This window comes from Podarcis bocagei (genome assembly GCF_964188305.1).
Source record: "Podarcis bocagei genome assembly, chromosome: 4".
NCBI lineage: Eukaryota > Metazoa > Chordata > Lepidosauria > Squamata > Lacertidae > Podarcis > Podarcis bocagei.
The window spans coordinates 55,432,304-55,459,550 of NC_138128.1; the positions used below are offsets into that span (position 1 = coordinate 55,432,304).

General features: G+C 40.3%; 1 protein-coding gene across 1 annotated transcript; it reads right to left on the bottom strand.

The window, feature by feature from the left end:
• On the bottom strand, positions 1-27,018 carry EIF3A (eukaryotic translation initiation factor 3 subunit A). The gene is made up of 22 exons (XM_081192830.1): positions 26,860-27,018; positions 22,989-23,179; positions 22,510-22,646; positions 22,014-22,177; positions 21,132-21,331; positions 19,990-20,198; positions 19,646-19,817; positions 19,092-19,196; positions 17,622-17,720; positions 15,817-15,933; positions 14,290-14,475; positions 13,501-13,848; positions 12,618-12,722; positions 12,407-12,520; positions 11,708-11,830; positions 10,370-10,523; positions 9,736-9,920; positions 5,762-5,856; positions 3,482-4,380; positions 2,496-2,664; positions 1,846-2,039; positions 1-1,251 (listed from the first exon to the last, which is right to left on the bottom strand). The coding sequence occupies exons 1-22, from the start codon at positions 26,906-26,908 to the stop codon at positions 1,022-1,024; spliced, it is 4,245 nt and encodes a 1,414-aa protein (XP_081048956.1). The 5' UTR covers positions 26,909-27,018; the 3' UTR covers positions 1-1,021.
• Between the last annotated feature and the right edge of the window lie 229 nt (positions 27,019-27,247).

Here is a 27,247-nt window from a genome sequence, read left to right on the forward strand (position 1 = left end):
TTATTTTGTTAAGTTTATTTATCACTGAAGTTAACACATAGTAGCAAGTTCTGTGTTGGCTTCAATTAAAAACAATCATAAACATTACTACTTTGCCCTCAAAATTGAAGTCAACCCAGCCCATACTACAAAGCACTTGGTTTAAGGTAAAGCACTTACCCAGAAGACAAGAAATTGGGAAGGAAGGAAGGAAGGGAAGAGTGAGCAGTTCCTCCAGACCACATACTTGAAATAGGATACTATATATAAATGCTTCAAAAGGCATGAATTATCCATGAACAGAAAAAGCAAAGTCTATATGCCAAGGGTCGGAAACTTCAGCAGTATGATTGTTCTCAAACGCTTTCATTTTAAAAGCCTTATTTGTTGTTTTGAGACTGCTGTGCTGGCATTCATTGTGAGAACAAAGACTGCAAAATGGCTTGATAAGTATATGCATTCAAGAAAAATCTACCCAAAAAAACCCCAGTGTGGTTAAAGGTCCATAACATTTATCGTATGCAACTCAAAACATACTGACTTTGTATAATACCATCAGAAAAAAACACCTCTTGCCATCAAAATACCCAAATAGAAAGTGTTTGCTTATATCTATTTTAGGCAGTAGTCTTACAAAGCCATCACTTCATGTAACTAGAAATGTTGTTTTAAATGTACACTTTGCAGACCATACTGATTTTCCAGGTGAAGAACTACTTAAAATAAAAATTGATTTCTTTTTGATTGAGATATACATGCCACTCAAAGATACCTACTGGGTTCATATTTTTTATTTCTTACCACCAAGTGATCTGTGACATATACAACATTTGAAATTTCAGGTAACCAGTATTCAATTTCTGACTTTTAGTTGCAAGTTCTGTGCATGATCAGTTATCACACGTGTAAGAGTTTCATGCTTTCACATTACCTAGAAAATTTTGTTAAAGAATTCCAATTCAGAGTGTTAAAGCACCAATATTATAATTTGTTACCAATCAATGCTAAACACCAACATAAAAACCATGTTTAGGTTTTGAACTTAACGTCGCACAGTGGTCCACCCATCTTCATCAGCTTCAAGTTTAGTGCGTCGAAGGGAGTCCCGGTCTTTTTCTGTTCTCCAGGCCCCCTTCTCTTTCTCACCATCTTTTTCTCGTTCTTTTGACACAGAGGGCGCTGGAGCAGCAGGAGCAGCAGCAGGTGGTCTCCGAACAATTTCCCGTTCTTCATGCTCCTCCTTTTTGTCATCACCACGTCTCCATGAGCTCACTAAATGGGGGAAAGACAGTATTATGGCTATGCTTCCTTCACTAAGTTTTACTATCATCAAATTCCGAGAAAACGTTTCATGACATTGGAATCCAGGCCATCCAAAACAGCTTTATAGCAATTCGCAAGAGACACCCATAAACTTGTGATGAGAATGTCCAAAAATAGAACTTTTTAAAAAAAGAAAAGGGGGAGGGATCTTGTATGAATCTTTCCACATAGCTTTGGAATGAGAAGTTAACATGATTTATAGGTGGTCTGATTAACTGATAAGCTATGGATTTGAAGACCCAGAATAGAAAAAAAAATACTTATTGTAACCAACAATGTTCAAAGCTAAGGGGCAAATACTTTGCAAGTCTTTCAAGTACAAAAAAAACATTTTAGAAGTGATACGGCTTTTGTATTTACCTGTTTAAATCATATCTTGCTACACCATCAAATTTCATTTCTTTTAAAAAATATAGTCAAGTGTTCTCAACTGTGACCCTATTTGCACAATTATGCAATGACATATACCGTAAGTGTGCTTCCTTTGTGTTTTCCTGAAAGGGAGCTGTATTTAGGGTACCCAACTACAGAAAACAAGTCTACCTTCTTCCCGATCTGTTCTGGGAAGGGGCCCTGGCCCTCTCCTTTCCCTGTCTTCAACACGCCGATCTCGAAGATCACGGCCACCCCGGTCATCTCTAGAATCACGGCCACCTCTGTCCCATTCATCACGGCGGCCTGACTCTCTCCAGCTAGAGGTTTCCTCAGCTGGTCCTCTTCTCCAGCCAGCGTCATCTCTTTAGTTATAAAAATATATTTTAGTAATAAGAAAAAGCATTTAACTTCACATTCCAGGGAATGAATTAAAATCAACCATACGACCCAGAAGCTACTCCTATGCAAACTGTTACTGGAACAAAACAAACTTTTTTTTTAAAAAAAGCACTATTCAAAATCATTTTTTCCAAGAAACAAGCATTTCTAAACATTTGTGGGTAAAAACATTGCAAACTATTCTCCAGCTAATGCTCATAGCACTCAAGTGCACATTTTGGTGACATAAAACTCATCAAATTAACAAAAAACAACAGCCCTGCTTTTGGCTACTTACTACCACTTCAAAATTGTTCAAGTGCCCCAAACTGTGATGCCCAATATCCCAAAGATTTTTGTGGTGGGGCCTTACCCCAGTTCATAAGGTTTGGGGAGGAGAAACCCAAGCTACACACAATTTAAAAGTAATGAAATCAAACCTAGGACGCCTGAAACGATCTTCCCGATCAAAGTCACGGTCCTTGTCAGGTTCACGGTCCTTCTCATTCTCATCACGATCTTTATCCCATTCATTATCTTCTGAAGGTCTGGAATCTCGTGGAGGGCCCCAACTATCTTCACGAGCCTTTTCTCGTTCTCTCCAACCACCTATTGACAGCGAAATATCTGAACTTGGGTGTACTAATCTCAATACTGTAAGAATGTGGAGCTTCCATTCATGCATTTTATATAATTGACTTTTTATTTCTATTCCTTGTATATTGTTGTTTTATTGCTATGGCTGATAGCTGAGACAAATAAAGATTCATGCCTGCATGCATGCAAGAAGTTTGTATTCTATTTCTTATGATTCCACACCACAACAGAGGTTTCCACATGCAAAATCCCATTCTATTATGGATATCTGAGATGGGAACACATCTGGCATAAATGGAATACAATGTGGAATAACTTGTTTCATGTTTACATGTGCTTTATTATGATTTCCTTGAATAAGGAAAAGAGAATGTGGTTTTTTCCTTGTAATTATCCAGTACACTTGCACCCAACTAATTCTGGAACCAGTGTTACCTATTAGATCATCTACATTTTTAGTCATTTGTTTAAATGCATCTAGCAATCAAAGTACAAGAACTGCACTTTGGGATACCTTCAATTAATCAGCAAAGGAATCAATTTTTTTACACTGCAGTGGCAACAATGTAAAAGAAATGCAAACAAATGGATATAATTTCTACGCCCTTTTGGCACTTGTTGGCTTTTGACTTGCAAATATGTAACCCTTTAGATTCTTATATTACCGTCATTACTTTTCAGACAATGTTCAATAGAAACATTATGAGGTACTTTTCAGTTTGCTGCAGTCATCTCAGAATACAAAAGTGTTTTCTGTGCAAACTTAAAACAGAATGTATGCTAGCTATTCTCAGAACACAAAATGAATGGCTCCAATTTGTATGTTTACCTGGTTTCCCATATGGTCTCCAAGGTCCAGTTCTGGAATCCTCTCCACGCCTAGAATCATCTCCACGTCTAGGACCTCTGTCATCATCACCAGCACGTCTAGGTCCACGATCATCATCACGCCTTGAAATTCTATCTTCATCTGTGTTACGCCATGGTCCCCTATCTTCATCACGCCTTGACATTCTGTCATCATCCAGCCCACGCCGGGGAGGCCTATCTTCATCTGCAGCTCTCCAACTTGGTCTGTCATCATCCAAACCCCGCCTAGGGCCTCTGTCATCATCCAAACCCCGCCTGGGGCCCCTGTCATCATCCAGACCCCGCCTGGGGCCCCTGTCATCATCCAGACCACGCCTGGGGCCCCTGTCTTCATCCAGACCACGCCTGGGTCCCCTGTCATCATCCAGACCACGCCTGGGGCCCCTGTCATCATCTGTGTTGCGCCAACTTGGCCTGTCATCATCCAGCCCACGCCTGGGGCCCCTATCGTCATCTAAGCCACGCCTGGGGGCCCTGTCGTCATCCAGCCCACGCCTGGGGCCCCTGTCATCATCCAGACCACGCCTGGGGCCCCTGTCGTCATCCAGCCCACGCCTGGGGCCCCTGTCATCATCAAGCCCGCGCCTGGGGCCCCTGTCGTCATCCAGCCCGCGCCTGGGGCCCCTGTCATCATCTAAGCCACGCATGGGGCCCTTGTCTTCTGCTGAGCGCCAACTTATTCTGTCATCATCCAGAACTTTCTTAGGACCTTTGTCTTCATCAGCATCCTGCTTCGGCACTTTGTCTTCTAGTGCTTCACGAGGAGAGTCTACTCTGTCTGCTGAGATACCACGCCGAGGCAAATCATCTCTTCGTAAAGGTTTTTCATCCTCACGTGCGTCTCCACGCCGCCACTCTCTGTTCAAATAGAAAAATCGTGCATTTTGAATATAAAAGTTTTGTTTTCAGTTGTCTGGAAAGCCATTTGGTATATTTACTCCTACACAGTAGTACTAATTACACCACATCACATGTTATTTCCCATAAAGAAATCTGTTCCATGTAGGAAATAACATACAACCTGTGAGTAGTCAGCTTGACATTTTGGAGTGGTGAGGATAAATAAAATATCACATGTAACAAAATACTAAAGAACAATGGTGTCACAAGGGATGGATAATTATAAAAAGAGAGCTTTATCCAGCAAAGTAGTTCTGTTAGCACAAGTACTTCTGGCTGCGCAACAGGACTTCCCCTCCCTCTTCTTCCCCTGTGCACCCTACATCTGTTCTGGGTTTCTTGTCAACCCACCATTTGGGGGAGGGCGCTGTTGGGAGGTACAGGGATAGGAAGTCCTTGCACTAACAAAACTACTTCATTGGGGATTGCCCACTGTTGAAATGTTTCAAAGGAAATGTCAGGATGCATGGATGTTGCTGAAATATTAAAAAATAGACAATTCTGTTAGAGTTCTGATCAATGTAAAAGATGTACAAATATTTTTTCTTTCCTTGCTGCTGCCTATCCAACTGTATTTCAGGTGCTCTCTTCCAACTTTAGCCGGGAACTTACAAACTTTTAGCCAAAAGTCTATGTATGCTAGGAAACATAAGAAATTAGTATACGTCATTGAACTTATAAATTCTGTTTGATAACCAAATGAATTGGAGAAAGCTTAAGAGGCCAAATCTTCACTTGGGGTGAAAAACTGCACACCTAAGGTTCTCATTTAAATGGCTGGTTGCTTTCTCAATGTAATACAGGGTTCTTATATTAATTTGCAAAGCCCTTAACAACTTGGATCAAGGATATTTAGGGACTGCCTAATCCCTGAGGTCTTCAGATGAGTCACTGTTAGTATCCCCTCATGGCTTAGACACACAACTTGCATCCACCAGGAGATGTACATTCAATACTGTGGACCCAATTTTATAGAACTCCCGTCCAGTTAAGTTCAGATTGGCCCTCTGCCTGTTGAATGTCCAGCATGTACTGAAGACTTTATTCTAGAATTCTGATTTTATCCTTTTAACAGATAGTTATCTTTATTAAATCAACCTTGTACACTCCTTAGAGACTATTGCATTAAACTGTGTATAAATTGTCAAAATAAACAATTAAGTAATTTTGCTATTCTAATGCAATTTTATTGCATTCTGTGCATGCAATGATTTAGTTGGATACAACCCATTTTATTTGTACGCAGTCTACAACAATACTCACCTTTGCAGAGGACATCAGGATCACAAAGGAAACATTAACAAGTTGTAGACACTTTAAGCATTATTCCAATAAATACCTTTCTGGTGGTGCTGGTCGCCTCCATTCTGAGTCTGGCTCAGCACTTCTTCTCCAGGTGCTTTCACCAGGTTCTCGATCACTCCAACGAGAGTCCTACATTTAAATCAAAAATAAAAAGTACCGTTACTAATAACCCAACCAATGTGGTTTTGTATATATCACATGCTTTTATTTCAATAGAATAGTATAGGCATGACGTTATTTTGACTTGGAATAACGAACTGAGAACCTATGAACTAATCTGTCAGTGAAACTTGTTTTTTGACTAGTTATTAAAAACAAAAGTATATATTGAATTCTGTGGCATTACAAATTTAATGAGACCTCATGTGATAAATATATGGATGGATATTCAGCATGGACAAGTGCAAAGTACTGCATTATACTGGACCTGAACTATTAGTTACAACTCAACAAAAGGGATGGGGAATAGGTAGTAAAATTGTCCCAACATGACCCAAACAAATTGCTCAGTTATTAATAAGAATTATTCACATATGTCCGAGTGACATGTTCAGTACTGAATACTAATTTGAGAAATGGCATACAAATGCAAAATGTAGCCACAAGAGAAACCACCACTATGTTTTGTAGAGCATAGCAAATGAACAGCTAAGGCGATGACAGTTCAAATTAGAATAAAATATGGCAGAGGAAGAAATGACAGAAGTGAACTGGAAACAATAGTCAATCCATTCAAAAAAGGCAGCAACGTCTTCTGTCATTTTTCCTACTCCTAAAAAGCAGGAGAAAAGGAATAGATCCCAAATTTCACATACAAATGGACCCTTCAGACATGACAACTACAATATGTAAACTGAGGATCACCTCTAATACTCCACTGGAAAAATTACGAATAGAGTAAGAATGAGAAATTACTAGGGCTGCAGATTATCCAAATTAATACACACATTTTCACCATTATAAAATTTCAAAATGCATGTATTTTCTGGTGCAAAGTTTACCCACTGAAAAGATTAGCAATGATTGAGCCGAAGATAATATTAACATAAAGCAATACTTAAGACAAAAACAATGAAGACTCCTGGGGCACCATAAAGGCTAATGAATTGATTATGACATGAGCTTTTGTAGACCAGAGTTCACTTTGATGCAACAAACCAACATGCTACAGCTCTGGAAACACTCTTTGTAGTTGAGCAGTGGGAAGATTTCAAGCATGCAGGCTCTTCTACTTTGTTTTTTTTTACTACAGTAGTACCTCTGGTTGTGAACGGGATCCGTTCCGGAGCCCCGTTTGCAACCTGAGCAGAACGCAACCCGAGTCTGCGCGGGTCGTGATTTGCTGCTTCTGCGCATGCACGTGGTGTCATTTTGAGCGTCTGCGCATACGTGAGCAGTGAAACCCGGAAGTAACCCTTTCTGGTACTTCCGGGTCGCCGTGGGACCTGAAAACACTCGACCTGAAGCAAACACAACACGAGGATGACTGTAATACCACAAGTTCCGCCAACTAGAGACTGGTGCAAAATAGTGGCTCAACTGGGCAGACATACAAAAAGATTTAAGGAATAGACTGTCTCTGAGCACATGCTTATCCCAGGATTTTTTTGATAAGTAACAGAAGAAAGCTTGGGAATCTCTTCATACAAGAATCCACTCCTGTTTTCCACCACATCCTTGGGCATTCTTTCTCAGCCAGCTAATTTAGGTAAAATAAACTTTTAAGCTGCTGCTATTGTTAAGACAAACAGCGGTCAAAAACTCGATCTATTGCAAACTACTCAAGCACCAACCAACAGATCCTGATCCTTCTTCCCCCTCCTGATCAACTTCATACTACATTACCGTATTTTTCGCTCCATAGGACGCACCTGACCAAAAGACGCACCAAGTTTTTAGAGCAGGAAAATAAGAAAAAAAAATCTGACTCAAATGTTGTACTAAACTATTTAAAACAGCAAAGTGGGTGGCTCCTGTCCACTTTGCTGCTTTAAAGCAAGCCACGGTATGAAGAGATTGGAAAAAGGACAGACATTCCATTATAATGTAGCTGTTTTCATTATCACTGGGAAGTCAGTATTGGCAGCAGTCACAAAAATTAAAATTTGAGCATTTTACTGTTATTAATCAAGAATATTAATAGTCAGGGAGAGAAACCAGGGCTGTGCAAATGAGAAGTGCTTGGAGAATGGAGGAACAACAAAGAGATCAAATGATTGTGCTCCAGTTCCTAAATCTCTGAAGTTTTCTCAAAACAGGCATGGTTGTTTTGAAAGGAAGATTCAAAATGGGGTGACTCAGCAAAGAACTGAGGAGGAAAAGAGGGCAAATAAATAGCTTCCATTCAATAACAAGAGAACACAATGTTTTTGGTTTGGTATAGGTGGACTGTATTTGTAAGAATTTTTTTAATGAATTATAGATTTGGAGTGGAATATCAGTGCCTCTTTTCAGCAAGAAAGATTAGCTGCGAGGAACATGGTCCACACACAAACACACAGGATGTCAGGTTATAGTTGTGCAATTTAAACTGTTCCTGAGCCAGATGCCTGCTCAGTTTTAGCTGAGCTCACTATTACTGGTTTGTGGAGATGCTTTGCATGTATCTATGACTATTTCTGCAAAACTGCTACTTGAAGAAATCCCCAAACTTAATATTTTTAAACTTCAAATGGAGCTCAGAATCCAGTTAGGCAATCCTTTGCAGTTGAATTAGGAGGCACTGAGAGACAGCAATTTGCTGCTCCTCCCCCCCACCCCCACAAGCAGCCCAGGAACACACAGCCTTCCCTCTGCTTGCAAACCTTGCCGGGTTTTCAGGGGAAAGCAAAGGCTGTAGGCAGAGAGGTGTGGCTCCTTCCCCCCCCACCCCCAAAGAGCAGCCCAGGAACACACAGCCTTCCCTCTGCTTGCAAACCTTGCCGGGTTTTCAGGGGAAAGCAAAGGCTGTAGGCAGAGAGGTGTGGCTCCTTCCCCCCCCCCCAAAGAGCAGCCCAGGAACACACAGCCTTCCCGCTGCTTGCAAACCTTGCCGGGGCTTCAGGGGAAAGCAAAGGCTGTAGGCAGAGCAGTGTGGCTTCCCCCCCCCACCCCCAAAGAGCACCCCAGGAGCGCGGGGCAAAGGCGCACAGCCTTCCCGCTGCTTGCAAACTTTGTCGGGGCTTCAGGGGAAAGCAGAGGCTGCCGGCAGAGCCGCGTGGCTCCTCCCCCCATCCCCGAAGAGCAGCCCAGCAGCGCAGGGCAGCAGCGATTTGGCTCCAGGGACCACACATTCGCTCCATAAGACGCACAGACATTTCCCCTTCCTTTTTAGGAGGAAAAAAGTGCGTCCAATGGTGCGAAAAATACGGTATTTCATAGTCATCATTTGATCATAGAGATACTAAAAGGCCAGTTGACAGTTAATTTATTGGTGCCCTTGTGCATCTGCTAAAAGAAAAGGGGACCGGTTTTTTCGGATACACCCCCCAACCCTGGTAGCCTCCCAGCACTTGCTGAATTCAGCTGCAGTGAGTCAGGGGACCCTCCAGAACATGCTGGAAGGTGCCATAGAAAGCTGCAAGAAGGTGGAATCACTTTCTCTTCCATAGCACCAAGGCACAAAACTGAAGTCCACTCAAAAGCAGTACGTTGAAAGCTTCCCCCTTAAATATGAATTCTTGAATTTGAAGAGTTCTTTCACATATACTTTTTATTGACGTAAATTATTCTCTATTTAAGAGCAGAGGAATTTGGAGGGTTGTATCCAATGCTATCTGTACAGAAGCAGAACAAAACTCTCCTCATGCAACAGACTTCACCTTCCTGTCCTCCCCCCACCCAGCAGGCCTCCACATTTCAAAATATACTTCAAAGGATTGAGGGACTCTCCACAGATGATTTTGCAGACTTGTGGTGGTCTGCAGAGGGGAAAAGAGAGAAGTGAAGTCCTGTTGTTTGCACAGGACTTCTGCTGATGCAACACTGGATTCTGCTTAGAAATGTCAGTTTATCAGAAATAGAATTTACCTTCCTTGAAAGCGGATCTTCAAGATTCCTCCTCTCTTCTTCTCGACGACGTTCCCTTTCTTCAATCTCCAGTTCTCTTTGGCGTTTCTTTCTCTCTACCTCTTCTAGTTTTTTGACGCGTTCCTGATATTCACGCATTTCTTCCTCACGTTTTTCACGTTCTGCACGTTCTTTTTCTTCTTGTTCTGCCCAAAATATTAATGCAGATAGAGTGACTTTCCATCCTATATTTGAAATGTCTATCATATGTCCTCTCATTTACCAATTTTGTTTGCACAGCATTTCATGTCTGCTTAAAATTTAATGGGCCAATGTTGTGCAAGCAGACTTCTGGTCGTATGATGGGAATTCATTTTTCTTTCCTGTCCCACAGCCCCCCATGCCGTCTCCAAACTCTCCAGATCATATTGGGTGGGCCTAGTAGAGGGAATCTATTCCACAAACAATGTCTAGTCTACCAGTGGACGGACAACACTGAATATTACCCATTATTATTTTTACAAGTAATGAAATTCAAATTCAATTAATGGCAACCATGGCACATCTATATATAGATAAGTAAAATAAATACTGCTGGAAACACAGCAAAGATCAAGGGTGTTTTTTCAGCAATAGCCTTTTATTTAGTGTTTACCTTTAAGCATCTTCTCTTCTTGCAATCTTTGTTCTTCTTCCTCTTTCTCCTGATAATAAGCAATGCGTCTTTCCTCTTTGCGCTGCCTTTTGCGTTCCTCTAAGCGTTTATGCCTTTCCTCTGCTAATCTTTCTTGGAACTGTTTAAGTTTTTCCTAAAATACATATTAATACATTGAACTCCAGACATGTTACAGGCAACCTACAGGATGAATGCTCAAACATGAACTCCAACTATCTGGTGTTCACATGTGTTAATGACTAATTATAGCTTGGCAGCTATACATAAACTCAACTCTTAGGCCCATTGCTCAACATCTTTCTAAACAACTTGGATGAAGGAATTGAAAGGATGCTCATCAAATCTGTACATGACATGAAACTGGGAAGGGTAGATAATACCGAAGACAGAATCAAAATTCAAAATGACCTTAACAGATTGGACTAACTGGGCACAAGCTAACAAAATGAATTTCAATAGGAACAAATGTAAGGCTCTGCACTTAGGGAGGAAGAACCAGATGCACAAATATAGGATGGGGGACACCTGGCTTACTAACAGCACATGTGAAAAGGATCTAGGGGTCCTGGAGGACCACAAGCTTAACATGAGTCAACAGTGTATAGTTAACCCGGAAAAGAGACTAAGAGGAGATATGATAGCCATCTTCAAATATTTAAAGGGCTGTCACATGGAAGATGGAACAAGCTTGTTTTCTCCTGCTCTGGAAGGTAGGACTCAAACCAATGGCTTTAACTTACAAGAAAGGAGATTTAGACTAAACATATGTTAAAACTTTCTGACAGTAAGAGCTGTTTGACAGTGGAACAGTTTCCCTTGGGAGGTTGTGGACTCTCTTTCCTTGAAGGTTTTAAGTAGAGGTTGGATGGCCATCTGTCATAGATGCTTCAGCTGAGATCCCTGCATTGCAGGGGGTGGACTAGATAACCCTTGGGTTCCTTCCAACTCTGATTCTAAACAGTTCTGGAATCCACATTAAGAGCAGAGATGTAAAACAACTGTTTTGAGAAGTTTAAAAACAACTTATAAAATGGGAGAATTCTCCGATGTCTTTGGAGGAAGGGGAGGATACAAATGAAATAAACAAAGAGGAAGATACACATAAAGCTTTTTATATAAGATTATTTTATCAGAAAGGACACCTCTCTGCTGATGCGAAGTGTAATCTCGTTGCCTCTCCTATCAAAACAGGCACAGGCACTAACATGCTAAAATGACAAAGGAGAGAGGATACCAGTGCCATCCCTCACTCCATTTTCTATAAAGTTCTGATCAGGAGTAATCTCATATGTGTCAGAACACAAAAATCAGATTTACCTCATACACTGATCTTCTCGCTTCTTTGAGCCTAGTTACAAAGAAATCACTGTCCTCCAACATCCTGGACATCCTGTTCTTATGTTCAAGGGCTTTCTCACGTTCCAACTGCATAGTTGAGATCTGTGACATACACAAAACCAAATCAGTAGTAGAGTGATGCATACAATTTGTTTCAAATGTCTTTTGTGAATTTATGGGCACCACATGCCTCTTTTTTTTCTAACTGTCTAGATGCCAATAAAATTTAGCAGACCAGTTAAAGGAAAACCCCAGTAGGCCTATTATTGTTAAGCAATGGTATACTGAAAAAGAGCTTGGGTACAAAGCCTATATAAACCCCATGATCACTTTTATTACAGTTAAAATGATGTCTTTCATTGTTCTCAAATAGATTCTAACTATTACACAATTGCAAGCTGCAAAGCATTCTAATGATTTACACTAGAACTTGGTGTAGCTACACAATTTATTTGCATTCTTTTATGGCAAAATTGGAGTTCTAGCACAGACTGAGATTCTTTAATTGCAATATATCCAAACATCATTCATTCTTCATCACTCATGCGACAAAGATTTCTAAAACACTGTCTACTACTGCATAAATTATATAATCAGCTGAGAAGTTAATTTCTAGAAACTAACAGAGAAAAAATATTAAGTAACTACGTCACACCAGAGTACTCTCAGAAACCTCACCCTTTCTTCTTCTTGCTGTTCCCAAAGCTCCATGTCTCTGACTCTTTGCTCTTCATATGCACTCTTAATCAGTGGGATTTCTTCCAAGCGTTTTGCCCTTTCAAAATGGTCAATCTAAAGAAATGTGATTGTTCAGGTTTAAGCATAAAAGGAACATACACACACGTCATCAATAAATGCTGTTTCTCCACCATACATCTTTTTCTTATACCTTTTTCTCCTGATTTTTCAGACGCTCTTGCAATTCCTTCTTTTCTTTCTCCAGCTGTTCAACTTGTTTTGCCATAATGAAGTCTGGATCCAATTCTTCAAGATCCTATAGTCAAGACATTAGATGTTAAAGAATAAAAATCAAACTGCCATTTCTGAGAAAAACACACATTCTTGTTTTTAATTTTAATGCAGCTTCCCCATTTGATAAATTATCTACGATTTTATTTTATTTTTAGTCCTTTAATCCATTTTATTAAAATATTCTAATGTTCAGATATAAGGGACGTGGGTGGCGCTGTGGGTTAAACCACAGAGCCTAGGACTTGCCAATCAGAAGGTTGGCAGTTCAAATCCCCATGATGGGGTGAGCTCCCGTTGCTCAGTCCCTGCTCCTGCCACCCTAGCAGTCCGAAAGCATGTCAAAGTGCAAGTAGATAAATAGGTACCGCTCTGGCGGGAAGGTAAACGGCGTTACCATGTGCTGACTGGTTCGCCAGAAGCGGCTTCGTCATGCTGCCCACATGACCCGGAAGCTGTACACCAGCTCCCTCGGCCAATGAAGCGAGATGAGCACCGCAACCCCAGAGTCAATCACGACTGGACCTAATGGTCAGGGGTCCCTTTACCTTTACGATTCAGAAATAGACTACATTATTTGTAATCAAATTGTTTGATTAAGGTTAGGAAACCTAGTCGAGGGAAGTGGGAGATGTTACTGGTAGGGTATTCAAATGGGGTTTCTGTCTTTCTGAAGAATGTAGAAATGGGCTAAAAGTCTAACTCAATATACAATATTTTCTACAATATAAACTTCCCATTCATGAATGGTCACTAGTGGTTACAATAAAAAAGTTGTCAGGGGGAAACAACAAGCTTCTTACTTCAATATCAATATCTTTGAAGGCCTTGGCTCCCAGCTCAGTTTTCTTGATCTGCTCCAAACGTTCACGAACAGTTTTCTTTTTAATTTGCTCATGTTCCTGCAGAATGCGCTCCTTTTCCCGCTCTTTCGCCTCCTGACGCAATCTCTCCTCTTCGGCTTTGCGAACCTTTTGGAGTTCCGCTTCACGCTGCTCCAACTCTTCTTTTTCACGCTGAATGTTCAAGCTCTCAAGACGTTCCTTTCTTTCCTCAATAGTCTGACGGCGAGCAAGGATACGCTGATGTTCTTTCCTTGAATTTTTTAAATAAGCTGTAACAGCCAGCTGGTGCTGCTCTTCCTTCTCTAGCTGCATAATGGTTAAAGGCAGAACAACAAAAACTCGTTTAAATACAAAATACAAATGGGACAGTAAAGCACTGCTGAATTCTGCAGAATTATTAATGCAGGTTCTTTTGTGTTTTTCCCCCATTGGCATCTCAGAACAGATTCTTCAAAAACATGTATTTGAATAAATATGCCAGCACTAAATATTTTTAAGTAATGCATGTAAGTACAGGCAACACCCCATGGACACGGTGTGTGTGTGTGTTCCGAGGCACCAAGAGTGTAAACCCACCCTGCACTCTTCCAGGGCTGAAAGCAGTGTGCATCAGCAGTGACATGTGCCTTGAACACAGGCAACAGGGGGGAGGGAAGAGAAGAAATATTCAAACCATGACTGAGCATACCAAGTTTCCCATAAAGCATCAGTATTCTTATAAAGATGTATCAAAAGCTTACAACTTACCAATATGTGAGGTGGCTTAATCACTTCAAGAGCCTTTGCAAGGGCAGATGACATAGCTGTCAACTGGCTCCTGATCTGCTCAGATGGCATGTTCTGCAGCTGAGGGCCAAGAGGTGCATCTTCCCGGGTGCAATAGTTCAAATCTGACCCAAAACTCAGTGTTCGAGTGGTATGATCAATGCGAACCTACGATGGAGTAATTCAGAAATTCATTATTAAGGGCATGTTTAGGATAGTTTCTCACAGCTGTTTATAAATTTTGTCTTACCAGCTCTTTTTCTTATATTACTGCTATTTAACATTGAGATACAACAGACTTCTGAGCTGTACTCAAATCAAATGATAAACTTAAAAACTGAAATTACTTCTTGATTAAAGAAATCTTAGCTAAATTATCATATGATTTAGTTCAGTAATCAATTAAATGTGCATATGATATGATGAAAGAAAATCTAAAAAATATGTTATTAGATTACGTACACATGCAGCTAAGCAAGCATTTTCTAAGAGGCAGAATCCTTAATTATTTTACACACAGAGGGAATACCTCTCCTAAGATATAAAAACTGCAGTTGGCAAGCTCCAAGTACTTCAACTAGAAACAATGCTACATGATTAGAACCATGATTTAACTGATGCATCTAAACTAATGGTGTCCCAGGGTCTATAGGATTTTTCAAATCTTCCTCTCCAATGGCAGAAAGAGATGTCTGCCTTCGGAGAGGGAGATCAGATTTTGAAAGGCCCTGCCCTGTCACCATAGAAACCCCTGTGCCCCTTACATAAACACATTGTGTTTCCCCAATAAAACCATAGAACAGGGACAAACTATGTCAGCCCTGGAGCTAGTTTAGTTTATTTCCATAAATCATAAAAGAGAGAAAGTCAGAAAGGGGGGAGGGACATTCCTTCTACCCTTCCTTCTGCCTAAACCTGGCAGGGCTTTAGAAGCTTCAGTTCCTTTGTCTTTGTTTCCACAGACACACCAGCTGTAACTGCTCTGTAACTGTTGCAGTTTCTAACTATATTTCCAGAAAGGTAGCTTTTGAATTCTAAAAGTCAACCATTTTACAAGAAAACATATTGACTGGGAATCAGAGAAGTCTTGCTTGAGAAGCCAAGCACTTTCACTTGCATATGGCAGCCCCGCCTAATTCTTTGGACTTTTCTGTTCTGCACTGTTCTGGGAATGCTGTTCCAGGAGTCAGGAGCGCTGGACTACTACCAAGCTGTACAGAGAAGTCGGGAAAGCCTGCTGTATGGCTCAATCTTTGCTCACTCCAACCATTCAAGGTTGCACAGGTGAAGGAAATTTGGTCGGACTTCTTGTGAAAAAGTTCATTCTCTTCACCGGCCAGAGGTTATTCTAGAGTGGGTTACCCCACCACTGAAGAATGTGCTGAAACTCATTTTTTTGGAATTCAAAAGACAAAAGTGACTGTTATGTTTGACTAAACAAGCTTTAATCAGATTTATCTAAATACAGAAATGTGTATAAACATTTGATGTTTTCGCTACTGCACTTACTTGCAAATCACAGTGTCTGGCAGCATCTACTATTGCACGTTCCAGTTGGAAAGCATCAACAAAAGGAACCAGAGTAGTCAGGCGAGAAAATTCGATGCTTTGATAAATTTGGGCCACCTGCGTAACACATGAATATTCAACTCTTTCCAATTATTCATCCTAATATTGTACAAGCATTTTTAAGAGCTCAATTAACTTAAGTCAACAGCTTAACCGTCAACAATAGTGAATAATCATTCACATTTAAGAAACACTTCACATTTTCTGTCAAGCGTTTATTCAAAGGAATTACTCACTCTCCCAAGCAGCAACTATGTGTGAAGGAGACTGGCAGCAGTCTCTCAATGGAGTAAAGCTGCTAATTAGCCTTCAACTGTTCCTTTAGCACATCAGAAATAACACTGCTTACCACTGTAAAGGAAACAGGTCAATGACATGTGCATTTGAAAAACTGAAACATCAAGCACTAAAAATCCCTCGTGTTAAGAATTTATTATTTAACTAGGTAGATCCATCACCCACGCCTTGTACCTCTGTAACTCAGGCAATGTTTCTGTCTCATGTAGCTTGTTCAGAGCACAGCAACATTGTCTGTGTTTTCTGTTAAGCATCAGAAGCCTAATCCAGGCAGCCATCATGCAGAAGAAGTCAAGCAATAAGCCCAGCCCCAACTTATATTCAGTCACCTGTGTAGTCTTTACACACATGTGTACTAATAGTAAACACCATTAGGAGGCCACGTATACAAAGCCTGTGCGTATTTGTGCATTGGTAATGACTATACAAACAATATAACTGGAAGTGGGGGTTCTCTACATTGAAATAATCCCACCCCCTACACATGCTCACTTGAATGAGCAGGGCCATAGGGCATATGAAAAAAAAGTAGTTTGCTGCATGTGGTTCTTTGGTGCTGTTTCATACATTATTCAAAATGGCATGGCACCAACACCACTCTTTGGTAACTACACCTTCTTGTCAAGTTACAGCAGACCACATGGTTATGTGTCACATTAGTAATGTCTCCTTAATTGAACAAGAATTACAAGTGTAATACATTCCCTATATGATAAGCTTTAATCAGATGGACAGAACTTGAAGACATTGCAGAAGACAGCGTATGAGAACCATGTTCCTTATGATACAGATAAGCTCTGAGTCAAAGGCAACTGACAAATATAAGGTTTAATTTAAGAGATTTCAGAGTTCAATCAAGGAACACGTCCAATATCTACTACATACAGCTGCAACTAAATTAAGGATGCCCCTTATATCTTTCACTAAGTGATCCTTAAGAGACACATAGGAACAAAACATTCTATTTAAAAGAAACACTAACCTGCCAGTCATACCAGGATAGTTTGCATTACAACAAAACAGTAAAACACACAACTTATAGGGTAGAATTCAACAATGCACTCTGATGAATATACCATCTGCAGAAACATTACAATCATCCTTTCCTCTCCTCTCCTCTCTCTGCATGCTGATCTAGTGGTTCTCCTCACCATCATCACCTCAAGTCGGTTTCAGGGAGCGTGGAGAATGTGTAGGGTGAAGAGAGGGGTGGAAAAAATCATTGACCAAATAGAAGTTCTTGAGCAGGGCTACTGTGGGTGGGGCTCCTTAGGTGCCCCACCCATATTGCTCAACAAAACTTATAAAAATATGACATTAAGAATACCCTAAGTCACAACCAAGCTCCTCACTTGTGCAGTTGAGTGAATCTTGATGGATTTAGGAATTCTGCAACATTCACTCCAACTGCACATTCCACTTTGAAGATTCTTGTTTTGCAATCATACCTGCTGAAGCAGCCTGAGTATGGTGTTATTTTGAAGATGGGGGATATACAGTTGCAGTTCTGGTTCCTTCTCAGATTGGTCTCTTACCCAGTTCAACACCTGTACAGAATTATTTAGAGATTGTAAAATAGCATGGCTGGTTCAGACAATACCTTTTCCTCACTAAATTGTATCAACCTTCCAATTTTTCACAGTAGTGCACTTTATTTTATTTTTTAATATTTATTGAATTTTATAACAATTATTGATACAAATCTCATTCATCATGTTATTTACAATTATTCTCCCTCCCCTCCTCTGGACTTCCCTCAACTCCCCTTCTGCTGAGTTATTTAGTTTTATTTATCGTATCCTGCTTTTCCTACAGAAAAATAAAATCCCTTATCATTTCTTTAAAATATCTGTTACTCCAATGAAGTTGTGAGTTTATTCAAATCCTGTCAGTGAATCCAGTCCAAATAAACTGTAAATAGTTCCCAGACTCATTTGAAGTCCTTTTTGTCCTTCTCTCATAGTTTGTCTGTTAGCTCAGCCAATTCTGCATAGCAAAGTGCACTTTAAAGAGCTTCCATAACATGTCAGAAACATGCTAATCTTCTCCAATATTAAGAGGTATATTTTTCCAATTAGCAAGATAATGGGAATGCCTAAAGCCAAAAACTAGGGACTTTTGGGCTCAACATGAACACAGGAGGGTATACTCAGGAATACACAGGGAGCGAAAATCAAGGCAAGTCCTTAAACATTTTCAACCCAATATATTCTCTAACCCAATATACCTCCTCCTGTTTTAAGGCCACAAAATCATTACTTAGTTCAATCACTAAAGTGTTTCTAACACAATGTGTATTAAGTTGTGTTTGAAGGTGACTGACAGTGGTGGCAATGTGTGCCACACTGCTAATTTACCTTCACCTATTATCTAGCACATCAGAAATATCTTTGTTCTTATAAATAGTAAGAGAAAGACAATGAAACGTGCTTCACCCTGTACAACTCTGGAGAATTACATATATGTCAGCTAAGCCTACAACCTTAAGCACACACGTATTAGGCAAAAAGTCCCCTTGAATACTGTGGGATTTACTTCCCTGTAAACATGTACAGTAATACACTGCAAGCAACAGTTAATGCTGTTTTCTCGCTGTACAATGACATTTCAAATCAGAAGCATCCATTAGTCACTTAAAATACAAACTAGGAACCTACTCTTGCAAAAGGGCACTTTCCATTTGCATGACCAGGTTTTGCTTTTAAATGTGTAGTATTTATATGAATGGAAATTCAAGCAGCATTCTCATGCAGTTAGAAATTCTAGAAACAGATTGGAATGCTATTAATAGTGACATAAAATAACCTGGACAAAAAAGCACTTTAAAAATACCATACATCTACTATATATCAACATTTGTGTGGATTTTGTCAACTACACAGAAATTACATACTTCTGAATAAAATTTCAGGACTTACCTTGCATACACGGCCACATAACTTCAGTGGATGAAAATCTACTTCAAGCCAGTTATAAAGTTCCTTTACTTCTGGGACAACATGTTGTACAACATTAAATCTCACCTATAAGACATTATAAATGTTTTTAACGGGAAATATCAAACAAGCTGTAACACCTATTGCTTCATCTCAAGGATTAGCTAAAATAAAATTTTCAAAAAAATAATCAAAAAATGTGATAGATAAGAAACATACTCTTCATGTGCAATTAATGTGACGGGGCATACATCTCCAAATGCTGAAACACCTAGAATGTCACATTTACACATCTTATGGAGAAGCAAGGCCAGAGTCATGAAATATGCCCCACTGTAGATGGACAGCACTAAAGAGTTCCAGTTGCTGCTGTAGTCTGCAGCTAGACTGGGAATGGAGGGAGAAAGTAGGTAACAAATGAAACTTTTAATTTTCAATCACACTGTTTACTATTCACATCATTCTGAAGTTTTACTAAAGTTCCTTTTAATCAAGGATGCAAACTACATAGAAATGTTTTGTGAAATGTTGCTTACCATATCATTAATGAGAGAAATTCGTGTCGGTGGGGCCTGGAGGCCCAACAGAGTTGCCAATCGCCGTTGCTTTTCAACAATGATGCCATCCATGTCTAGAAGACGAGCAATGTCAGTTCGTTCAGGTGTTATAGGAATAGACAGTGTGGCCAAAAGGACTCTCGTTGACATCCTATAGACAGAAGATTTAAGCAGTTGAACTGCATTAGCCTCCATTCTAGATGCCATACTGACATAAAATGGCCTAACTGACAAGCTTTAAATCCAGCTTCCAACCATTTGCAATACACTATTGATGCTATTTCTAAGTTTAAAAATGCACCCACAAACAAAAGTTTTCCTACCTCTGCATCTCCTCCTGCGTGAGGTTCTTTCGCATTTCCCTTGAGAGATGATAAAGACGGTGAAGTGTGGATGCATGAAAGAGCGCATTTCCTGATTTCCAGAAGACAGTAGAAACTTTGTGATAATAGTTTGCCATCAGCTGGGGCTTTGGTGGTTTCTTGGACAAGGAGAATAATCCATGTATGTCTTCCACAGCTTTGAAGGCTTCCTGAAAGGAGTTTTTTTTATTTAAAAAAAATCATGTTACACTACAACTGTATGTCAAACAAGTTGGAGGGGAGGGATATATAAAAACCACATACAATGTAAAGTAACAGGCCTAGCTTGTGAGGTCCGCCGGAATAGTGGCATATTAATAAATACATGTTAGATAGATAGATAGATAGATAGATAGATAGATAGATAGATAGATAGATAGATCTAAGTGGGGAACTTCCAGCCCACAAACCAAGCATTGCCTGCCAGGACATCTTGGGGAAGCTACGCCCACCCATATTATATCAATTGTGGATCAGGTAACGGTAGGCTTCAAAGGAACAACTGGGAGCTTGAAATAGTTTCTGTTCAATTGAGCCTTCCCCCTCTCAGCACTGCACTCAAGCCCTCTGTCTGTAAAGCTTTGAAGCAATATTATGGGAGCTGTTTGATCACCATTTGTACATATCCTTGCACTGCTCCTTAAAACCTCCATTTTGTTTAGTTTCAAAGGAACAGGATGGGGGCTCTTTGATTGACCTTTGTAAACAGCAGCACAGGGTTTTGTGGTTTTTTTTACAAAGGGCTGCTTAAAATACCCAACTGTGCTTTGAAGTCTCATCAACCAGGCACCTGATGTCACTATGATGCCTGGTGACTGACAGGCTTCAGATACCTGTCAAATTTGGCTTGCAGGGGAGATTAAAATCTGGTCCACTGACCAGAAACAGTTCCCCAGTCCTGGTATGCTCATTATCCCAAGTTCTGAGCCTAAGCACACTTTTACCAGAAAACTTTATTAATAAATAAATTTGTGTTAAGTTATTTATGTATAACTCTCTAAATTACCAGATCCCTTAAAGCACAAAACAGAAGGTAAAGCTTAAAAGAATTTGGCAACAGAAAGAGAGACTGTCAGTACCTCAATAACTGTGTAATTACATACCTGCCACAGTTCCATGCTTATAGCACTGTCCAACTGTACAAGCCTGGTTTCCAAATGCATTGACTGACTCTCTGGGTTATTGAGATTGATAGCCGTACTCTGATTGTGATGACGCTGGATCTGACCCAAATGCATTCTCAAATTGTCACAGAGTTTGCGAAACTCAGCTTTACGAGTATATTGCAAACAGAACCTGAAAGCTGCAAGATAAAATTATGGCATTTGGAAGCAGTTAAAAAGTCAGTTTGGCCCTGTTCACACAACAGAATAAACTGAAGTATGGCTTACTGGGACCATGTGCAAATGTGAGCTACTGGAGATTAACTTGCGGCCGCTTTGCTCCTCACCAGTCATTTTTACTCCTCACTACATTGAACCATGCAGGTTTGGATTAGCATGCTATTCAAATCTGAGCTCATGGTTAAGCTCTCTACTCACTAACCACTTAACCATGAGCTAGGTGCAGACACTAAATCAAACCTTAATTTTGTTCAGAATGGCACAGAGGTAAAAAGACCAGGGAACAGCAAAGCAAACACCTCTCTGGGACCCCGTTTCATGCAGCCCTGGCAAGACATAGGTTGACTGCACTAACCAGACCAGCAGTTCAAACTGACAATATTTTCTAACACTCAAATTTACACTTTGTTTTCTTATCTTTTAAAAGATGTTTTTTACTGTCCTTAATAAAAAGTCAGGTAATAGTTGAATCGTTACTATAAAAAATATTTTAACCAAAAATTTCTAATTTTCTTTTTAAAGAACAAAATGCTCACCCCTGCACCTGCTGGAAGTAGGCAATCAATAAGAGATTCCAGCACTTTTAAAAGTGACTGAATAGGTTTTACAAAAAAACACACACACCCAAAAAACAGATTTTACCTTGTTGCGCAATATCATGATAAAGCCGCTCCACTCTAGAATTGTTTCTGAGAAGGTCCAAACACTGCCTGTAGGATTCCCATAGAAATTTAACCCAGGGAGTCAAAAGTAACCGATCAGTACGATCTTGAGTGTCTTCCCCACTCACAGCACTTAGGAGAACACTAGAATTAAGAAACAAAAGGAATATGTTATTCTACACAATCTTTTTATCACGTCCTCTCACTTGCCAAGATGCATATCTGGCAGCACAATGAAATTCTAATGACACAACAACAGCATTCTTTGAAAGCATCTTTCAAAGTCACGGGAATGTAATTCTTGTTTTAGTCTTCCACATCAAGGTGAAAGTTGATTTGACTGAGTCAGACATAAGTCTGCCAAAAGAACTCAGCTTGCATCCAAAATCATAAATTAGTTCATCAGTGTTTTTCAATATGTATGCATAATACAAAATTAAGCTTCATACAAAAAGTATCATAGCACTGTTACCTACCTCTCTGGAGTCTGAATATTATCTAAGTCTTCAATATCTAGCACCATCTGCTGAGACTCTTCTTTAGCAGATTCAGTTTTTTCTTCTGCTAATTTTAAGTAAGCCCGAACTACATCCTCCAAGGATTTGATGTTCACCTGTATCAGAATTAGCATGGCTATAAATAACTTTGCTTAGACATGAGGTGAAGTTATTTATATAAGAATATATATAGATATAAATATAAAACTATGACAGTATAATGAAGTGTAGCAATGCATCTGAGAACAATTGACTTCTGCAGTTACAATTCATTCAAAAGTGTTCTATTGGTGATATATGCTCCTTATCTCTAATCCTATCAAGCTTTTATAAAGTCACATTTATAGTACAGAACCATCAAGTACATTTTTCTAAAACATCTAGAAATATATACTTTATTATAATGCTTGTTTTTAACGACATACTATTAATATGATAACACTTTTCAGAGCCTTTACCTGTTGGCAGATATTCTTGTACTGATATAGGCCTTCTTTAGCCAGGTGGCTCTTTCGGAGGTCCACACAGAGCTCCAAGTACTTCAGCATAATCGGTTCGTGGATCTTTTGCCATGTTCGGTGTTTTTTACTTTTCATAACATCATAGAGAACATCAAGAGCAGGTTGCTTCTTCCCAACCTCAAGAAATTCTGAGAAAAATAAATTATGACTCTTAATACAAACTGCAATAAGGTACTTTCATTTTAATAAATATATTGCTTCAGAGTGGAACAGAGGAAAGTTGCTATAAAGAGCCATTTCCACCTCCAGGGAATCAGATTGAGCAACAACTGTAAAATAGGGGGAGCAGTCTAATTTTAGACTAACTTTGCAGAATACTGATAGCCAAAAATTACTTTTTTAAAAAATGTGCATCAGCATACTAGTAAACATTTTTGTGGACCACCAGCTTTTGTGAACTTGCCCACAAATTGTCAAAGGATTTCAGGAAACTAATACTATAAACGATTTGAGTCAGCCATTTCAACTAGCTATTTAAGTCTCTAGGGAAGAAAAACAGAAATATGGTAAAGTGGCAACAGTTCTTTGTAAAACTGTTTCACTTTAAAAGGAAAGGTTGCAACAGATTGGCTAAACCTTTAGTAAGCATTGTTGTGTGTTCTAGAATAACGAGAGAAGTGATACAATTTGTAGTTACAAACTGTTGTCATTTCTGTCCTTCAGCTATAGGAGTTCTGCAATATCTTCAGTTTCAAATATGAATAGCTATGACTCTACAAACTAAAATGGATGAACACTTGTGTTCCATCTCACGAGGACACTCCAAGAACTACCATACCTTGCTTATGGCAAGTTACAAATACTTATTACAGTCTGATGCCATGCATGTGGAATTAAAAGTCAACCCCAATCTGCTAAATGACATTCTGGTTTATCATGGTTAACAGAGAATGAACAATGAGCTGGTGCCTGCTGCCTGATTGCTCCTGCTGCACTCTTCCCTGGCTGTAAATGGCTAAACAAACAAGGAAACCTTGGCTTTGTATTACAGGGATAACCAGGGATAGATAGATGATAGATAGATAGATAGATATACACACACACACACACACACACACACAATCAGGAAGCAACAACAAACCATTGGTTCACGATGGCTGGCAATCATGGCTTGCAATGGAGAAACAAACCATGATCCCTGGGTTTGTATGTAACACAAAGCCAAGACTTGCACTTGCACTAGGGAGGCAAGGTGGAAGCAACTGAGCAGGATGCACCAACATGCTGTTTATTCTCAGTAGAACACAGTGAGCCCAAAAAACCTGGGTTATCATGAAGTGCAAGTACAGCCAGTACACAATCTTGCTTACTATTCTTGTATGTTTACAGACAAACAGAAATCTGACTCCTCTCCAAGCCAAAATAAATTTGCAGCACAAAAGGCATGTGGGCTGTATGGCCAAAGCCAAAGCTTCTGAATTATGCTCTTTGGTTGTATAAAATCCCTCTTTAGTGGCAAATGACTATTTATTGCTATAAATACCAGTAAATATGGTATGTTTGTTAAAGAAATGTATTATTTTCAACGTAAGAAACCTGATTTCAATCAATAGATTTTTAAATTATTTAAATCACATTTTGACTTTTGAAATTAATAAATTTTCAAGTTTCTTGTTTGAGAGATTCTTGGCTCTAAAAAAACCAATAAAAATTATGAATCCCAAAACAATGTCAATGTTAAGATCCTGGCCAATTACTCTTGAATTCACTATTCATATGCTAGCAACATATAGAATCCAATACAATGAAGCTTTTAAAAAATATGTATTCTATCAATATTTTTAAGTAATTGCCAGATGATAGATGAAGTATGTGTTCCAACATGACAGCAAACCCCATGGTTAGATATTACAAGAACCACCATTGTACATTCCCACTTAATTTGCATGCCATGATTAGTAACTTCCTATCCTTGTCCACAGCAAACCATCATTTTTACTTTTCTCCAACAGACAAATTATTGTTTGCACATAGCAACAAACCCTAGTTTGCCACAAACAAGGATTAGGCATTTACTGAGTGAAGTGTGTGAGGGGAGTAAGTGTGCAAGACAGGCATTAGAAATAAAACCATAATTTGGTGTTAAATCTGAATGGCCTGAATGCAGGAAATGGAAAAATCAAGTAAGAAGATTTGAATAATTCACATAATGGTAATATGCATGTTAATGATTAAAAAAAAACTTTTTTAAAAAACTTAACTTAACTGAAATTTCAAGACTTAATTCCATTTGACAGTAATGGTTTTTATCAAACTTTACTTGTATTTATTAGGTACATATAACCTGCTTTAATTAAATTATAATATGCTTACACATATTTGGCTTGAGTCTACTGTAACAGGCAGCCCTACTATTTAAAACTGGTTCTTACCAGCATTTTGGTTATTAAATTAGCTTTTAAAGTGGGTGTGTTTGCTGCCCTACATATGAATACAGTGAGCTGTGTTACTGGAATTTTCAGTGCACTACATAAAAGACAAAGAAAAGGATGAGGGGAGGAATGAGATGTATCAAGAACAGTAACAACAAACTTCCAGAATATTGCTTAAAAACTTTATAATCTATTATGAAATTCCATCTTGTTCAATTGTCTTAAGTTTTCACAATGATATTTCACGGTGTTACAAATAAAAGTAACTACAATAAGTAACTCCTTTAAATAATGGCTCTTTGTTTACTGCAGCTGCTTAACAGTAGACTTTCCAAGTTACACTGGAAAGCAAAAACAGGTCAAAATTCTCGTCCAAATTGTAACCTTTGTTCCATATGCTTAGTTCTGTGTCATCAGATGTGATGTGAACTCTGAGAAAGACCAAATATTTACTTTCACATCATACCAGGCAGTGCAGGCTCTGGGGTAGGCATGTCCAAAGTCCATTTGAGGGCCCTAATCTGGCCCACCTGGTCAATTTAATCCTGGGGTAAAGCCCTAAAGCTCAACAAATTCAATCCTAAAAAAGGTCAACAACTTTGGTTTCCCCTCACGCATGTTCACTTCATCAGATCTGGCCCTCTTTGAAAAAAGTTTGGGCACCCCTGCTATGGGGGTCTCAAAATGAACGATATTAATTTAATGGTTAAAAAAAATGGGGAACGGGGGAGGGGGAAGGTAGAGAATGAGCGCCCTTTTCCTGCAGCGCTGTGGCTAGATTTGTCATCGACGCCTCTGGGAAACTGAGCTAACCCAGGATTCTGGTGTAGGCCATAATTTCTAACGAAACGTAGGGAAGGTGCGAGTTTTAAGGGCGAGAGAGATTTCGAAACCCAAAGATGCCCCCGCGAGATAAAAGCCGCCCTTTGTTTATTGATTCGGGGGGTGGGATAATCAACTGTGAACAGGTATAACGCGACAGCCATTGAAGACAAGCGCTGCCCAGAGAGGCACTCTTTAAAAATGTGTTTTATTTACTGACGAAAGAGGGGGAGGAAAAACCAGCCGCATCCCTCTCCCCGCTCACACCCCCTCGCGCGGAAGCCTGGGCTCAAACGGGAGGAAGTGAGTCGAGAGAGCCGCCACGAGGAGCGGAGAGGCCTCGTGTCTAAAGAGCGAATAGGGCGGCCCGTCCCTTTCACCGCCACCCCTCCTTCCACCTCGGCTGCGTGCCTGACGGGGCCGACTAGACGGAGAGCGCGGGGAGGAGGGCGAGGCCGTGCTGCGGTCAGCGTGGCGGGTGCCTGGGCCTCCCAAGTGTGGCGGGAGCCTAGGCCTCGGCCTCCATTACTAAGCATAATGGGGGCGCGGGCGGGGCGCGGAGGCGGGCCCTCCCCCGGCCCCGCTGGCGAGCGGCCCCCGAGCTCCGCACTCACCGTTCGCCCGCTTTAGGGCGTTCTCGGGCCGCTGGAAGTAGACCGGCATGATGGCGACGGCTTCTCCTCACACGGCAACGAGCCCCAAGGAGCGCCCAGCCAGGCAGCAAAGCGAGGCCGGAAATGGAGCGCGTCACGTGACGCGCCCCGCGCACGGACGTGTCCGGAAGCGAAGGCGCCTGTCGCGGAGGCGGGTGGAGGGGGCGGGGTCAGCCCCGAGCTTTCGAGGCGCCAAACGTTCGAAGGGCGCATGCGCGAGGAGGCTCTGCTTAGAGCGGGTCCGGTGGTGTGGAGTTCGAGGCCAGCGCTGCTCAGCGGGTTAGGCGGCGGTTTGAATGATCCTGCGCTTGTTTGTGGGCTACGCAGCGGGTTCCGTGATAGAAGTTTA

What these genes read in the sequence shown, in the direction of transcription:
- EIF3A (XM_081192830.1), bottom strand. Translation starts at nt 26,908, where the DNA reads ATGCCGGTCTACTTCCAGCGGCCCGAGAACGCCCTAAAGCGGGCGAAC. An exon ending in TAAGCATGGAACTGTGGCAG is followed by an intron (nt 20,199 to 21,131) that starts GTATGTAATTAC and finishes AACTCCTTTCAG; the next exon opens with GAAGCCTTCAAAGCTGTGGA. An exon ending in CAGAACAGATCGGGAAGAAG is followed by an intron (nt 1,252 to 1,845) that starts GTAGACTTGTTT and finishes TCCCCCATTTAG; the next exon opens with TGAGCTCATGGAGACGTGGT.